Source organism: Emys orbicularis, chromosome 25 (assembly GCF_028017835.1).
Source record: "Emys orbicularis isolate rEmyOrb1 chromosome 25, rEmyOrb1.hap1, whole genome shotgun sequence".
NCBI classification, from domain to species: Eukaryota; Metazoa; Chordata; order Testudines; family Emydidae; genus Emys; species Emys orbicularis.
Genome location: NC_088707.1, coordinates 1,865,658 through 1,883,055, shown reverse-complemented (window position 1 = coordinate 1,883,055; position 17,398 = coordinate 1,865,658). Strand labels below are relative to the sequence as shown.

Here is a 17,398-nt window from a genome sequence, read left to right as displayed (position 1 = left end):
AACCCGACCGCTCTCCCTTTGTCAAGGGCAAGTAAGTTCCATGCTGTATTTCCATGGAGCACGTTAGGAAACTGCATCAAAGGGGAGCGGAGATGCCACGAGCTCTGGGAAGCGAGGCAGGGCCCTTCCAGCGCCTTTGCCTGGGCGAGGAGGAACTCTCCCCCAGGACACCGCAGCAGCCCCAGCTCTTGGGGGAGCAGAGGGGATGGGAATTGAAGGGGCTCACCTGGAAGATCTGTGCACGGGACTCAGTTCACTTACCTGGTGAGTCGACCCTGCTGGGACATTTGGGGATTTCAGACCCAAGATAGAGCCGTACAACCGCACCCCTCCCGGTCTGTGCAGAGTTGAAGGCGAAACTTCCAGCTTGGAGACACGCCTGCGCTAGAACCAGAAGCGTAGCCGTGGCAGCAGGAGCTGCAGGAGGGCACGATCCCGTCCGAGACCCGGGGGAAGTCCTCGGGCGGCTCACGCTTCTATTTTTAGCGCACCAGTTCAATCTGAGCTAGCGCGGCGGGGCCTGTCTCCGGCTCCACGCGGAGACACAGCCTGGGACAAACCTGGCCGGGGAAGAGTGATTCCAAAGCACCCGGGAGCCACACCCCGACTGGGGCAAGAAGGAGCAGCTGTGTCAAGTAGCCTGGATGAGCTGCTATACTGATTTGCACCAGTTGGGGATCTGGCCCTTGGTGCCTGCGTCTACCTGTCCCAACCTAGCATCAGCTTTGAGAGGAGCAAGAAGGATGCCCCAATGCAGGTGCTAACTGCTTGGACGGGTTCTCAGGGGGCTGGAAGTGGGCAACGCCAGCAGAGTGTCAGGTAGGAGGCAGTCCAAGGCAGAGAGAGGACGCTCCTGGAATCGGAGGAAAGACACTGGACGGGGCCTTATTCCAACGGCTCAGAGTAAAGGTTGTTATTTGTTACCTCCAATATCCAAAGCTGAGGGAGGCAGGATAAGTTCCCTGTCGTTTTGCATCTGAGTGGAAGGGCCGGTTGAGGAGAATGCTCCGTCTCGCTGCATTCCAGCAAGATGGGAGCTGACAGGGCCCAAGGGACGGCTGCTTTGGGAACTCAGCTGCAACGGCTGCTTATATCCCATGACTTTTTTGGGACACTGGCAAAAGGGACTGTATTTCGGGAGCCAAAAACAGCAAGGGAGTAAATTCTGGGCCTGCTGGAAACTCAAGGCAGCTGGAACGCTAGGTTGGAAACGCGAGGGCAGCATGGGTGGGGCTCTGTCTGCAAGGGGCTGCTCGGCACTGCACCTCCGACCCGTCGATGACTCATTGCGCAGAGAAGGAGGAAACACGCAGGGGGCCTGACTCTCCATTCCCGTGTCTTGTAGCGTCATTCACACCACTGCGGAGTGGGGGTCAGAGCCCTGTTTTACATGCATCCACCGTGCAGGGGTAGAAAAGATGGCACAAAGCGCAGGGCAATGGAAAAAAATCAGACCCAGCCTCTTTTATTCTTTGCGTACTGCTTTGCTGGGAAAACACAGCTGTGCCCCGTCTCCCCGATTAGCTCAGTTCAGGGCGGGATGCAGGCTCCGAAATCCCAGGTGGAGAATGCAATTTTCATACTTTGAACTGTTTGCAACAAATCACATTAGCGTCAGCATCATTTGTACAATTGCATCCGGGCTGGGATCTGAGAGCACCTTCGAGTCACGGTGTCTAGAGCGCTGCTGCCACCCCCAGGCCAGCGCAGAAAAGCGGGCGGCTGATGCAGAACCAGAGCTGGTATTTGACTGAACGGCAGCGAATGAGGGTCAGAAGATGCTGGAGCTGGACTCGTATCAGCACCCTGCAATGGAAGTTGGCTACACTGCTTGGGCAGCCAGATGCTGTGATATGGGGAGCCCAATGCTGGAAAAGCTCAGATCACCGTCAGAGCGAGCAGATGAGAACGACCGTTCAGTGCACGTTTAGAATAGCCTTGCCCATGGTTTGTGCCTGGCTCGCTCTCCCAGACATGCCCGAACACCTGAGACAGGACGATGGAGCTATGGTTAGCGCAATGTCCTGGGCTATCAGGCTTCAATCCCCTGCTCTGCCACAGACCCCATGTGACCCTGGAAAAGTCACGTAGTCTCTCCGTGCCTCTGTGAAATGGGAGCAATAGCCCTGCCCTGCCTGACGGGGTGAGTTGTGCTATGGTGAAGGGGGGGGCCGTATAAGTGCCTTTGTCAGACAGATAGTTAACAGGGCAAGTCCTTGGGAGTCGTGAACGCCTGATGAGAGACCCAAGCCAAAGTGCAGCACAGATAAACGCTACCAACTTCCCCAAACCTGCCAAATGGGAGGGAAAAACCATTCCCCTGGAACACGCCAAGCTCCATGCGTCCAAGTACATTACAACCCCCTGGAAATCAGTCCTCCCCACGGACACAGGGCAGGACAATTAATTACAGCAGCGACTGGATACCACTCTAATCCATGTCTAGGAATCGGAAAGGAGCACGGTTTCTGTGGCCCATTCAGTCCCCAGCCTCTCTGCCAACCCTGCTGTCAAACTGCTGTTATTCATACAGTCTAAGGCAAGACGGGACCGTTGGGGTCGCCAGTCTGACGTGCAGAGAGTAGACCCGAGAACCTCACCTGGCATGTGCCACTTTGGGCAACATAGATACAGGAACTGCTCTGAGACCCACCAAGTTTGTTTTCATCGGTCACGCAAGAGCCACCATCCAGTAGCAATGTGTGGTTAGGGGCACTGAGCTGGGTTCTATTCCCAACGCTGCCAGAGACCTGCTCTGTGCCCTTGGACGAGTCACTTCCCCGTCTCACTTTCCCCTCCCGGCCTTTCTCTTCTTATTGAGTTCGACTGGAAGCTCCTTGGGGGCAGGACTGTCTCTTGCGCTGTGTTTGTACAGCACCTTGCACAGCAGGGCCCTGATCTTGGCTGGGGCTTCTAGCCACACAAATAAAAATAGATGGGATTTGCAAAAGCACCTACGAGCACAAGTCACTTTAAGTCACTCCTAACCCAGGCTGGATTTGAACCCGCAACCTAGGAACGAAAGCATCTCTCAACCCAACTTCCCAGCGTCTTCCTGCATTGAAATCCAGCGTCTGACAGCAAAAAATCCACGGTTTACCTGACAAAGAAATCCCCAGTGAATGATCATTAGATTTCGCTGGGATACTTTTGGGCGCAGTTAATAAATAGTAACAGTGCTGATTATCGTCTCTGTTTCCCAAGATATTCTTTCCACGGCTCTCTGCTGCACAACATAAGTGATTAGAGTCTTTGCGGAATTAATCCCAGAAGCCAGAGGGAGATCATGAGAAAAATCTATCAGTAACCATAAAAGCTACCTTTGATTTAGCTGCAGACAAGCTGTCTGCCAGGATACAATTCTGGCCCAGAGGACATTCAGTCTCCGTCCAACTTCATATTATTTTATATCATTTATTCTCTCTTTTTTAAAACCCTCTGATTTCGATACTTTAACAAACAAGCTGCATTCGAGTTCGCTCATTTCGTAGGACATCACACTGGGTGAAATTCACCAGGTGTAAGAACTGTTCAAATCCCTCTTTAGCCTTCGTCTGAAGACTTAAGGGGCTCACACGCCCTGTGCTGGGCCCTCTCCCAAAGGGACATCGTCTCGTCTCCTTACAGCTCCCCCTCGGCCTGATCTCACCTCTCCAAAAGGAGTCCTGCACCCTTCCCAGTCAGACACCGTCGCTGGGCACTGTGAATGCACCAGGAAGGGTTTGCTCTGTCATAGGAAACGCTGGTAGCTGGGAAGTTTAGTGCCGTCCAGCCTCACCCTGCAACGGGCTTGCATCCCACTGAGTCCAGCTAGCCTTCTGGGGGGTACCCAGCACAGCACAGGATCAGACCCTTTGCACACTGGACTCTTCAGTTTAAGTGCAGCCAGCTCCTCAGCTGATGTGAATCAGTGTCACTCCACCGACGTCCGTTTACACCACCTGGGGATCTGGCCCAATGTCTGGCGGAGAAGAAGGAGCATTTGGCATTGCACGGGTTTCCAGGGTTTCCACACACGGCGGAGGTATGGCAGCAACACCGGAGGGTTCGTAGAGCCTCTGGAGCGAGGTCTGGTGTGGGGGGCCCGGTGGGCGGGGAGAGCACAGCGCAACCCTGCCATTCCCACTGCGGTTCTATCTAAACCTAGCAAATGAATCTGGCACAGAGCGGACAGCCCTGAATCTTCACCGCATCCCCAGACCAGGCAAAGGGAGCACACACCGGCCCTGCTTGCGCGGAGGGATGGGACGGGACGGAACCCGGGACCGGGAGCTGCTACCATAGGGGTCGGCAACCTTTCAGAAGTGGTGTGCCAAGTCTTCATTTATTTGCGGTAATTTAAGGTTTTGCGTGCCAGTAACACATTATACATTTACAGGGACCGGCGGATGGAACCCCAGACTGGCAGCAGGCTGAGTGGACCGGTGGCTGGGACCTCAGCCGGCAGCGGGCTGAGCCGCTCACCCCGCTGCCGGTCTGGGGTTCCGTCCACCGGCCCCTGCCAGCGGGGGGTCCCGGCCGCCGGTCCCGCTCAGCCCACTGCCGGCCCGGGGTTCCGTCCATCCAGGCCGACAGCGGGCTGAGCAGGGCCGGCGGCGGGGACCCCAGGCTGGCAGCAGCATGTCATGGTAAATCAGCTCACGTGCCATAGGTTGCCGACCCCTGCAATACAACATGAGCTCATAGAATCATAGACTATCAGGGTTGGAAGGGACCTCAGGAGGTCACCTAGTCCCACCCCTTGCTCAAAGCAGGACCCATCCCTGCTACAGGACTGGAACAGGCTGCCAGCTGGAGCAGGTTCTTAGCCTTTGGGGATCAACATGCTGAGCAGGGGGTTCCCACTGGTTACTCCCTCTCCCGGCCAGCCCCTCCCAACGAGCCTCCGAGACGATCTGGTAGGACCCCATCTCTAGCCCAGCCCGCCCAGGCTGGGGAGAAAGGGAGGCGATTGGGGGCTCCTGGCACAGCACCTCCTGCAGGACGGAATGTACGTTACCTAGTTCAACACCCCCCCCCCCCCCCGGCGCCAGGCTTGAAGCCCAGAGCGACCAGCTCAAGGCGCAGTACCGAAGGGAACCAAGCCCCGCACACCCGTCAGCTGGTTTACAGCCTCAATTTGTCATTTCCAGCCACCCGTCCCCCCCGGCTCACGCTTCAGGAGGCTGGTAAAGGTTGCCAGCAACAAGGCTGGCGGTGACATTTTTAAGCCCACGTCAGGGAAATGGAGGCATGCGGGAGAAAGTCAGCAGATCCTGATGAACAGTCTTGAAGCTTCATACAGAACTAATGGCTCCTCCCCCCGGGAAAAGCCACTGATCTGTATTTATTATCGCCAGGGAACTCCACTTGGCCCGTGAGAAGGCGCCCTCCCCCACACCGACATACCACAGCCACCATGAGAGCTCCTGAGAACAGCTGCTGAGACAGGAGAGGTGTGTGGAGAGCCAGCACACTGCCCAGTGGTTCTGTTCCCAGCTCTGTCAATTACCCCCTGGGTGACGCTGGGCAAGTCCCCTCCTTCAGCCAGGAAATCAAAGAGGAAGACTCTGAATGATCAAGCTGACATTTTTTTAAGCAGGGGCCCTGTCCAGGTGCAGGGAAATGTATTCACTGAGTTATGTTGCAAACTGACAACAGGTTAAGATGCAATTCTGCACCACTGCGAGCTGCTGGTAGCTGAATTATCCAGTGGACAGGTGACCCTGCATGCCAGGAGGATACTCCATGGTTTTCTTGCAAAGCAGACAATGATCAAAGCCGTTTATGCTAATTAGACAATAAACAAATCCAGGAACTTGGACCTCCAAAAACAGAAGCTGCGTAAAAACAACAAACTTTCTAAAGAGGTTCCATTTCAACGGGCAGCTGGAAAACACTTGGCACGTTTGAGAGGTAACATGGCCGCATGGATAACGCACAGGACTGGAACTCATGAGACCTGGGTTCGATTCTTGGCTCTGCTACTGGCCTGCTCAGTGACCTAGGGCAAATCAAGTATCCGTGCCTCAGTTTCCTCATCTGTTAAATGAGGGTAATGATCCTGACCCTCCGTTGGAAAGCACTTTGAGACATAAAGATGAAAAGCTCTAGAGTAAAAGAGCTAAATGAGGACTGTGTGTCCGTACAGCTCCGAGCACAACGGGGCCCCGTACAAATAAACAATATGAGAACTTAGAGCCCATCTGCCAGAGTGACTAGCTAAACATCCCCCTTCTTCCTCAACAGAAAGAAATACTACTGGTTGGTGTTGGTTGCAAGCAGTTTCACTGAAATCAGCTGAGGCAGAAACAGGACTTACAAAGTTGGAAGCCACAACAGAGAAACTGCCGCACAAGCGCTGCCCAGACTGCGGAAGAATGGTCAGGAAGTTGCCAACACACTGGTAAATGTGAAACCTGGGCTCTGGTGAACAGCTCCATATAAATGGATGCATTTTATGAGGAACCCATGTCTAGCGAAAGCGAGGAGCAGCAGGAAAAGGCCTTTGAAGTAAAGAAAACTGAGGTGCTCCCCATTCGCAAAACAAAATGAGAAACATGAAGTGACCCAACCGTACAAGAGTTTGATAGAAGAATCCTAGGTGGAAAACCAGGGCACCTCCATGCACTGTCTGACTGGGACTGTACAAGGAGCTGCTGCACATGATGGGGATTCTCTGCAAAGGACTTTACATCACAATACCATACGGCACAAAGTCTCATGTACTGAGCACAGCCCAGTGGCCATCTGGACACGGAGAAGTGAAAGAGCCAAGCCCACGAAGTTCTATTCAGGACAAGCATGACGGCTGCCAGCTAAGAGAAGTTATGCAGCTGTGAATTTGGCAATAAATACAGGAAGCAAAAATGGAAAACATGAGCTGTAACATGGGTCTAACACGGGTGCAGGGCTGTTTGAATTAAATGGAAAGATTACCTCTTGGCTTTTAACTGAGCAGTTTGTGGTACAACATATCAAGTAACAATGTCACAGCAGGTCACAAATCACTGTTTGCTCACCATGAGACTCCAAATGAGCTAACAACAGACAACGGCCCACATTTCACCAGTGACACGTCCGTGCAAACACCATGCCGAGCCCTGATCACACACAGCCAAACGGAGCAGCAGAAAAGTCAGTACAAATGGCAAAGAATTGTATAGAGAAGACAGCTGTGGTGGATTTAAGGGATCTACGTGTGAATACTGCACAGTACCGCACGGTGCTTTATTAAGGTCCCCACTTCCGAAACCCACGGGCAGCAGGATTGCGGGTGAAACTTTTCAGAAGCACCTAAGTCCTATTGATTTCCACTGACTTTTTGCATTTGACAAGGGCCATTTAAGCAGGGTCAGGCACCTCTTGCGTGTCCCCTCCTGGCCAGGGGTGGCTATGCAGCACCCTGGTTTAGTCACAGGACCAGCTATCACTTGACAATTCATTTCTCCCCACCTGGTGCAGCAAATAGGTTGTGTCACAGGGGGAGTGGGGCCCATCTCCCCTTCGAGGGCCAACCTGCCCGGGACAGCACTTGTGAAAACTGATCCTTCACTCTTAGCACCAACATCTAATGAGCTTCGTGAGCCAAAGGGAACCATCATGAGGTAGTTACAAAAGATCAACGTGCCGGGCAACTAGACCAGAAGGAATAAAATGACACCACTAAACAGGTAGCCCCATTGCCAGGGGAGGAGAATGTCCGAATCCAAACGGAGCAACCTGGCCAGGTAAAAGCTACCCCATCCCCAAGGGCGGCCGGCACGGCCATTCCTGTGCACAAAAGACCAGAGGGGCTGGCACAATGTGTACAGTGGGGGGGCCGAGAGCCATTGAACCAAACTGTAAACCCTGGATATGATGGAAACCACGACAAGCCAGGGGGCGCGGCAGCCCCCAGCACCTCTGCAAAAGGCATCCAAACAAACCCAGAGTGGACGCTGGCGACCCAGGGCGCTAGCGACAGCGCTTGTGTACGCACGGGAACAACACGCCGACGCCGAAGAGCGGCAAACACAGGCCGTGCGGACGGGATCTGCCTCCGCAGCTGAACAGGCCGCAGCAGAACATGGCCTGGCCACGCGGCCACCAAGCCATCCGGGTTCAGAGATCCTCGCGAGCGACAGGTGTCCAATAGGAGGCGGAGACATTCCTTTATCTGGGGGCTTGGGGTATCCCCCCTAACTCCCACCCCGACTGGCTGGATTCATTGGGGGAGGCTGGCGGTTGGCTGAGACGGTGGGTTTTTATATGCAACAGCAGTCGGAATCCAGGGCAGCAACCCCAGCCACGCAACAGGGCCATTAGTCACTCCAACGTACGTCCATGACGACAGGGGCCGGGCCAGAGGCAAGCCCTTCCCAGCGCCCCCGGGCTCCAGCTGCCCTGCTGGGAGTCCTCCCGGCCGAGCACTCACCTTGGCCCGCCGGCACCTTCCCTTTGCTGAGCTGCTTGAGGCGTTTCTGGTGGGATTTGCCATTGTAGTGGATCTGCGCCTGGGCGGCCGAATTGAGCTGGATGTTACAGACCTCGCACAGCGTGAACGACTGGTGCTTCTTCTCCCGCTTCACGCGCTGCTCCGACTGGCTCCCCGCCGTCTCGACCAGGTGGAGCCTGTTCTCAGCAGGGTGGGACAGGCTCAGGGGTCGCTTCATATCTACGGGAGGAAGCACAAACCCCCCAGTGAGCGGGTGCTTGGATTTAAAAGGGACTGAGTCCAGGAACAGGGGTTCAGGCAAGGTGGGAATTCCCTTGCACTGACACAAGGTGGGTTTAGGTCACACACCTGCCTGGCTTCCCAGCCCCCTCGGTTCTTGCTCTGATTTGGATCTAAGGAGATGGGGTATGGCAGAGGCTCCCGAGCAACAGGAACAGCATTCCTAGTTCAGGGAGCTTGCATTAGGCATGAGGCATTGCCTAATGCATAAGCTGTGGGGAGCTGTGCATTTCTGGGAGGATACAATGGGCTCGGGATGGGGAAAGAAGGAACTTCCCTAAAGTTCCCTGACACCAGCAACAATCCTGGTGTGAATGACAGATCTCTACGCTCCCCAGGGCTGGCCGGTGTCCTCTGTGCATGGAGAACTGGATTTAAAATCCACTTAGCCCAGGCAAAAGATCTCACCCTGGGAGATTCACCTCCGGCTTTCTGGAGGCGAGTAGCTAATCTCTCCCAGGGAGCAGGCAGGTACAAGAGGCTCTTGCCTGAAGCCAGCTCAGCGTCCACTGCAAGGACATTCCAAGCTGCGTTTTCTTGCCTGTGCTAAGCGGGTTCTTCTTCACCCACCCTCAGGCCCATCACAGACTCCGCTTTTGGGGGCACCGCTTTGCACTCGCAGCAAAACGCAACTGCCAGCCCAAATCCTTCCATTTGGACCTTACGTCCCTAGTGCCGCCTCTGACGCCTTGGAGGTGCCAAAAGGTGGGGTTTGCAGCTCCGACAGGGAGGCCCCTTTAAATATAATGACCGCCGCCCCCACCCACACGCTTCTGTGCCATAGGTTGTCTTGCCCCCTTTCAACTCAAACACTGGGCTGGGGGTTGGGAGTTTGGCCATGTTTGGTGGAGCTTGGAATCATCTTCGATCCACAGGCACGCCCGGGTCTGGGAGGGCGGCAGGAGCCAGCCCGGCACAGGATATTGGGGGACAGCTGGGAAACCGCTCCCAGGGAGGTGCTCGTTCACCCAGTGGCACCACCGTGCCGCAACAACGAAAAATGGTGCCCTCCGAGACGTGCCGGCGCTGAGGGAGAGGCCCGGCTGCACCCCAATTTGGGGGCCTGTGGAACATTTGCAGCCCACGAAAGGTGGGCCCCAGAGAGGTGAGAAAGATGGATCCCGCGGCTGGTGTTTGCCACACACTCACATACTGTACAGACAGCCTGAGACACCTCGGGGGCAGCGCAAGGACCAGCTGGACAGAGGGGTTCTGCTAATGTCTGTGGGACACAAGGCAGGCCCCGGCGTCCTACTAGACAAGCTCGTGCCTAAGACCAGGAAGTGTTATACGGGATCGACTGGCTCAGCAGCAGCTACGCAGCGCAGTGGGGTCTAGTGCAGGGGTTCTCAGACTTCTGTACTGGTGACCCCTTTCACACAGCAAGCCACTGAGTGCCACCCCCTTATCCATTAAAAACACTCTTTAATATATTTAACACCATTATAAATGCTGGAGGCAAAGCGGGGCTTGGGGTGGAGGCTGACAGCTCGCGACCCCCCATGTAATAACCTCGCGACCCCTTGAGGGGTCCCGACCCCCAGTTTGAGAACCCCTGGTCTAGTGGTTAGAGCACAGAACCGGGCACTTAGATTCGTACAACTAAAGGCCAGAAGGGCCCATTCTGATCATCTAGTCTGACCTCCTGGCTGCAACAGAGAATCGGGGATTCCTGGCACTTCAAGTTGAACGTAAGTTTGTATTTCTCCTTGCATGTTCTATCTCCCTTTGTCTAACTTGTCTGCTTCGGCTGCAAACCAGGGCAGCTGGTTAACCACCACACTGCTCCCCTTGTGGGTGTTGTTTACCCCCATCAAACACTCCACAGAACTGTCCAGCCTTCATCCCCAGGCCTAGCGAGCCACAGCAGCATCTGCCAATAGGCTGAGAAAGGCTTCCCAGCGCTTTATCAGGGCCTCTCCTGGCTTACAGCCAGCCAGTCCGGCCACCCGCCCCGCCCCACCGTCCTTTTCAGCCCGTCCAGCTGGGCTCCAGACCCCTGTGCTGAGCCTTCCCCAGCCCCTTGCAGAGACCTGACTCCTTGGGAGCCCCAGAGAACTGGCATCCCCTGGCCTTCCGCTCCCAGCAGGCCCGGTTTCGAGTCACCTGCTCCCATCCCATAAGCCCTGGCAACAGTCCCGTCACCTGGGGGGATACACCTGGCACAGGTGAGGCTGCGCCCCAGCCCCCTGGCAGGGGCAGCTCCCCGGGGACAGTGCTTTGGTAAGCACCGAGTGGTGGTGGCGTTGTTAATACAGGGCCAGGCTGACACCCCCTCCCGGGCCCATTCAGGAGCCCTCCGCAGTCAGACACGGGGCAGTGCTGCTAAGCCCAAGAGCCCCGAGGCAGTGACTGGCCCAGCCGGGCCCAGAGGCGGCGCGTCCCGTTAGCGGGCACTCCCGGTGCCACCCTGCCCGGCCCCCTGGTCTCGAGGCCTCCCCCACCCTATCTGCAGAGCCGGGGTGTCTCCCGTCAGGGTCACGGAGTTCAAGGCCATTTCATCCGACTTCCTGTATGACCCAGGCCTGAGCCTGCCCCCCAGCTACGCCTGCACCGATTCCCTCTGCTCCGAAACGTTTCTCTAGGCCTCCCACTAGGGGCCCGGGGAGCAGGAGAAGGGGGAGAGGAGGTGACTGACAAAAAGAGGCCCACGACCTCCCCCACTCCCGCGCCAACCCCACACACTTGGTGGGCAAACCAGGTCATTCGTCTGGGGTTCCCTTTTTCAGAGCCCACCCTGGGACGCCCACCGAGCCAGGTTTTCAGAGATGCTGAGCTCCTCCTGTGGCTCTGGCTGGCGCGGCGCGGCTCAGCTGGAAAGACTCTGGAGATAGCTTTCTGTAGATCTGTACAAATCCGAGATGAACAGCAAGAGAAAGGCACTGACTGAAAACACAGTCCCGAGGCCGAGGGCCCGTCCGGCTAACCGGTAACAGAACGGCTCAGCAGCTCTTCCCTTGCATGCCGTGACCGGGACAAGGGCGCAGCACCTCCCAGCAGCCTCAAGATGTAGCAAACACACTTTTGTTCCCTGAGCTGGCAAAAGCTAGAAGTGCGCATAGCTTGCTGGAAAGGGAGCAGCGTGGGCATGGCTGGGACCAAGTCTGGAGAAAGGCAATCAGGGGCCCTAGGAACCCCATGGGCCAGGGCCACTCCCCCAAGGCCCCACCCCACTGTCCCACCCTCCACTAGGAGTGGCAGAGGCTTCCCACCCCAAGAGGCCAGGGCAGCAACACGAGAACCCCAGGGAAAGCGGCAGGAATGGCAATGGGGGGGGTGGGAGGCAGCATGTATCCCACCAGCTGCTTGTCCCTGCTGGGGTGGGGGCTGCGCCCGCTGCACTCTCCCACTCCTGCCACTCACACAGTCCTCTACTGGGATGGGTTGCCAGCACCCCCCAGAGCAGCGGTCTTGGAGTTAACACCCTCTTGAGATGCACTGCACAGTTCAGAGCAATTGTCTCAGGCTCTCTGCAAACTCAGGCAGACATTGCCACATTGGTGACTCTAGAATCACATTTCCCAGCTTTCCTTTGCAACTATAAAAGCTAGAGGAATGAAGGCTGAGAGTCTGGTGTACTCCCATGACTCCAGGAGCCAGGGCCTGTAGTGCATGTGCGATGAGACTTAGTCTCATTGAAAGTCAATGCCTAAACTATTATTATTATTTATTGTCTGTGCTGTGTTAGCACCTGGGAGCCCAGGCATGTGCTAGGTGCTGTACAAACACAGTGCCTAAGTTTCTGTCTCATGCACCATCATTAAGTCACAGCAGGCTCCGAAGGGGAAATCCAAGGAAGAAGCAGCAGCCAACACGTCTCCATGGGGAGGTGACTGGACTCACACCTCCAGTGGGGGAGCAGGGGAGAGCATACTGAGCTAGTCATGGCTGCAAGGCAGCATTAAAGCCGATGCAGATAACGTGGCCCCAAGGGGATAGGAAGAGCTCGCATGAAGATACTGGGAGAGAGGACCCGTGAGGCCCATTAATAAAGGTAGAAGACGACCAGTCAGTCCTGGTCTGTACACAGCTGGGTGACCGTCCTGAACCACCCTCTTCGAAGCGGCCTCCCAACGCCAGGGAGGGAGTCGTTTGGACAAACAGGAGGTAACAAAGCATGTGTCCCTTGGCAATAGTGGGGACAGGAGCACGCTGGCCTCGTTCAGCATCGCTGTGCCCCACGCACGGTTGTTCATGCTAGGGCAAAGCAAGTGTGAAACACCGCCGTCCTGACACGGCAGCACGTCACACCCGCCGCCTGCTGGCGCACGCGATGGCACACGGCGCAAGGCGGCAAGGGTAAACTGGGCTGCAAGGAGGCACAACTGGCAGGGATGGGCAATCTGCAGCCTGGGACCTGCAGGGAAGTGGCTGCGTTCACACTGAGCCAACGGCGACTCTCCGAGAGCTCCGGTCAGCATCCAGCAACACGCTACACCTGGGCATGAAGCCATCAACCCCCAGGGAGCCCAACGGCAGCCGGCCTCCTCAGCAACACCACAGCATGTCGCACCTGCTCTCCGCCCCATGCCAGCCCTCCAGGGACCAGCAAGTCACAGCCACGGTCTTGGCCTTTATCTCCAAAGCACTCAAGGGCCTAGGTTGCCTCTAAGATCATCTAAAGCTCCAGGACAAGGAACATGGTGGACAACCCCACTCCCCAGGCACAGCAGAGCTGTCCGCAGCAAGGACACGTGTGGGACACAGCGCTTTCCCAGGGGCCAGTGCGAGACGAACACCTGTAAAGACCAAGAACCATCCAACCCTGCAGCACCATCCTCTCCAAGTGACAGGGGCACTGCTCTGACCAGCCTTCGCTCACACACTCAGCACGGTGCGCCCGTCACTGCCCCAGAATGAACCCCCAAACAAGCCCCATGCTGCTCCCCCAGGTCTCCCCTGGCAGAGCGGAGAGAAAGGACGGACCACAGGTGACAGGTGTCAGTCACGTCGCTTAGTGCACGACGGGGACGGCGATACGGGTGGTATAAAAACCTTCACAGAACAGAACAGCCTGGTTAGATGAATTAGCGATAATTACATGGAACAATCATTAGAACCGTACTGTAACTCCACTCCACAATACAACGGGGTGGGCGTCAAGTGGGGGGAGGGGTTGCCCATTGTTAGCCCAGTTCAGAGCTTTCCCAATATCCCCAGGCCCAGGCCCCGATATACCTCAATCATGACAAACTCCAAGGGACCCCTGGGGCTCTCTTGAACCCTAGAATGAGCTGCGGTGCCTGGAGAGGCCTGGAGCTTTGCTGTTCCGCTGGACACAGCAGACACACTGGCTTTTGGTACCCAGTTCAGACCCAGGGAGGTCTTGTCTGCAGAAGCGTTGTACCGTCTTCACTACAGCTGTACCGTTAAAGTGATACAGCCAGTGTTGTGCGGATGCAGTTCCAGCAGGGTACTTAGACTGTTACAGCTATTCCCACACAGGAGGGGGAATCAACCACACCAGCATACGGCACCTTGACACGGCGTAACTGCCTCCCCCGTAGGGGTTGTCATGACATCACCATAAACTATATTGGTGAAAAAAATCACGCCTCTAGCCCAAATAGTGACACCAGTTTAAAAGCTGCATGTAAACCTGGCCTTGGGGTCTAGAAGCTTTCTCCACCCCACCCCTTTCTTATATTGGTTTGAATTTCTGGCCCACATTTTCAACAATCGGGTAAGCTCAGAATCCCTAAATCCTTATGTAGCCAACTAAACAGGCGGCTGAGTTCTGAAAAATGCTGTGCCCTGGAGCGAATGGGACCTGGTGGGTACTTGGCCCTGCTAAAAATCGGGCCACTGATTTTGGTGGAGGGACTCGGGCTAATTTTAGACGCTTGGCTAATTTTTTCAGACTCTTGCTCGTGAAGTCGGAAAGAGCGTTTGCCAACTCTGGTGATTCTATCACGAGTCTCGTGGCATCGCGAGTCTTTCTTTAAGTACCTATCCCTGGTGGAGAAAAACTCGAAACCGGGACCTCCACCGAAGGCTCAAAATAAAAGAACCCACAATGTAATTTAAAAAACCTCCTGATTTTTAAGCCAGTCTCGTGATTTTTGACTCCTGGGTTTTGAACACTTGTGATTGTCACAAGTGCTGTGGAACGGAGTTTTCCTGCTGTAAGAGCAGGGAGTTAAACAACAAAAACGTTGCCTTGTCAACGATGGAATCCTGCAATTTACGGTCCCTAGCCACAATGCACGATGGCCAGTGGGGCCAGCTGCACTGGGGTGCTCAGAGGCTCATGAGCACTGACATTATCGACTGACACAGCAGCCAGTGTGGGATTTGTCGCTTGCCTCTGCTCCTACAGCCAGGAGCAGCCAGTGGAGCTAAGGACAAGGCAGAGAGGGACTGTGACAAGTGATTGAAAAGGATCCACTCTGCGTGCATTCCTCTGGCTTTCTGCCTTTGATTCCTTTCAAAGGGACTCTGAGGGTTTGGGTGGGGTTGTTTTTTTAACCTTTTCTTTTCTCCTTTTTATTTTTCATCTGACCCTTTCTCCAGTTCTTCCAGCTTTTCCCTCCCGTTTCGTCTGGTTTTCAAAGGCAAAGCAAGAGAACAGAACCGCGGCATAACAGGCAGGGGAGGCGAGAATTAACTACACAAGGTCTTGGAGTGACACTGCTAGGAAGTCTCTGGGGGCGAATTTTCACAGCACGGCCGTTAGTAACTAGGCCAGGTGCGTAAAAAAGGTGCAGGCGAGGTTCCTGTGCTGCAAATCCTGAAATCCCTCCCGGGCAGACGGCAGGCACGGGGGCTAGGCACCAGCACCACCTAGGTCCTATTTTGAGAGCCTGGGTGGCACCTGGGTGGTATCTAGGCCTTTGGTGGGTCCTATGCCCAGGTTGAATTTCACACACTGGGTAGCGGCCCCTGCAGATGGGGAGTCAGCTCGGCACCCCCAGCTGCGAGCACCGCCCGGTTTGCACGCCCATGAATGCTGGTGTTCTCTGGGCACACCCTCTGCGCCTTCCTGGGCAGCTTGTAGAAACGGCTCCTTCCCCCCCTCCCCGGCACTTCACTGACTGACAATATACACAGGACTGAGATGTGGGTTTTGTCAATCTCCCCAGCTTGGTCCTGGCCCCCGGGTGCTACTGCTGATACAGCCCTCAGCACCACGGGGGCAGAGTCCCTACGAATCACTGCTGGATTTGGTCTTCACAACCCCCGGCGAGCTCGGGCCGTGTTTATCTCCGGGACACAGATGGCGAACTGAGAGGCAGATGAAGTCACTTGTCCAAGGTCACCCAAGGTGAAAGTCTGTGGCAGAGTTGGAAACTGAATCCAGGTCTCCCGAGTCGCAGTCCAGCGCTTTGTTAACGACACCGCCTTTTCCTGCTGCTCCCTGCAGCCCACCACGGCTCAGGACCAGCATCCCAGCCCCCCTCCCTCCAGCCTCAGTGGGCAACCGAAACTTAACCCAGCATCAAAGCAAGACAGACTAAGGAGACGCGGGTCTGGAATCTGGGCCTGACGAATGCACCACAACACACCAGAGAACCTTGAGGGGAGACAGCAACCCAGCCTCACGTGTCCCGACACAGCAGCCGCTCGCAACCTCCGTTGCTGCGGCAAGACCGGTTGTGTGTGTGTATTTCCAATGCCCTCCCGTTACCGTTCCGGGTATTTTCACCACGACTGCAGCCAGGGCAGCCAAGCTAAAATTGGAACGTTATCCGGACTAAATATCTCAACAATCTCGCTGGTCTTAAAAAAAGGACCCGCTGTTGCCTTGATTAGAACGCAGCTCCCCGTCACGGCTCTCGTTACAATACTGAAAATGTCTGCTCCAGCCGCGTGCTCGCCTGTCTCATTCACTTAACTTCTCCGGTGCCTCCCGTGTTCGTTCCGCTTCTCAGGTGTCAGGTCTGTAATTCGGCGATTTGTCGCCCATCCAGGCCCACGGATTAGCTCCGGAGACTCGTGTTTTCACAGCTGCCGGCTGCTTGGCTGAAATAGGTGAAATTCACCCCAGCCAGAGGGCACCCCTTCAGTCGTCTACATGCATTCTCTGCACCCCAAAAGAGAACGGTGTCACTCTGTCCAGAGCTTGTCTGCCCATGCGCTTACCATCCCCCTATCTGAGCCCCTGCCAATCACTACTGGAGTGTATCCTCGCTGACGCTGTAGGCGGATAGCATCCCCAGTATACAGAAGGGAAACTGAGGTACACAGTAGATTGAGTGATTTGCCCAAGGTCATACAGGACATCTGTGGCTGAGCCAGGGTTTGAATGTAGGTTGCTGGAGCCCCGTCCAGTGTCCTAACCCACTAGACCACCCTTCCCCTCTGGAGGGGCGCGTGGGGCCTCGGCTTACAGCGACTTTTCAAGGGGATCTGCAATTTCAGTTGACTCTTAATAAGATCAGTGGTTGCTTGAGTGCAACAGGTGTGGTTTCCACTAATCCCCTGCCCTCCCCCCACCGACCCTTAAACAGCCGCTTGGCAGTGCCAGCTTCTGCATTCGCCGATGCCTGTAGCTACAAGAGGCACAGGCTGAGACAGGGCACAGACCTCTGGCTAATGGGGGCAGGAAGCAGCTTTCCTTGGGGGCAGATTCCCCCATGGCTGCCTCCCGCAGGGTGTCTTACACCTGCCTCTGAAGCAGCTGGGAGTGGCTGCCGCGGGAGACAGGACTGGGCTAGATGGCAATTCCTAGGGAACGGCTTTTACACACGAGACTTTAGCCAC

At 55.7% G+C, this 17,398-nt stretch overlaps 1 protein-coding gene across 1 annotated transcript in view; it reads right to left on the bottom strand.

Moving 5' to 3' along the window:
- The window catches only part of ZNF385C (zinc finger protein 385C), a 139,076-nt gene that overhangs the window by 116,027 nt on the left and 5,651 nt on the right, over window positions 1–17,398 (bottom strand). The window contains exon 2 of the mRNA XM_065422813.1: window positions 8,396–8,635. Coding sequence (XP_065278885.1) covers window positions 8,396–8,635 — 240 coding nt within the window. The remainder of the gene's footprint in view (window positions 1–8,395; window positions 8,636–17,398) is intronic.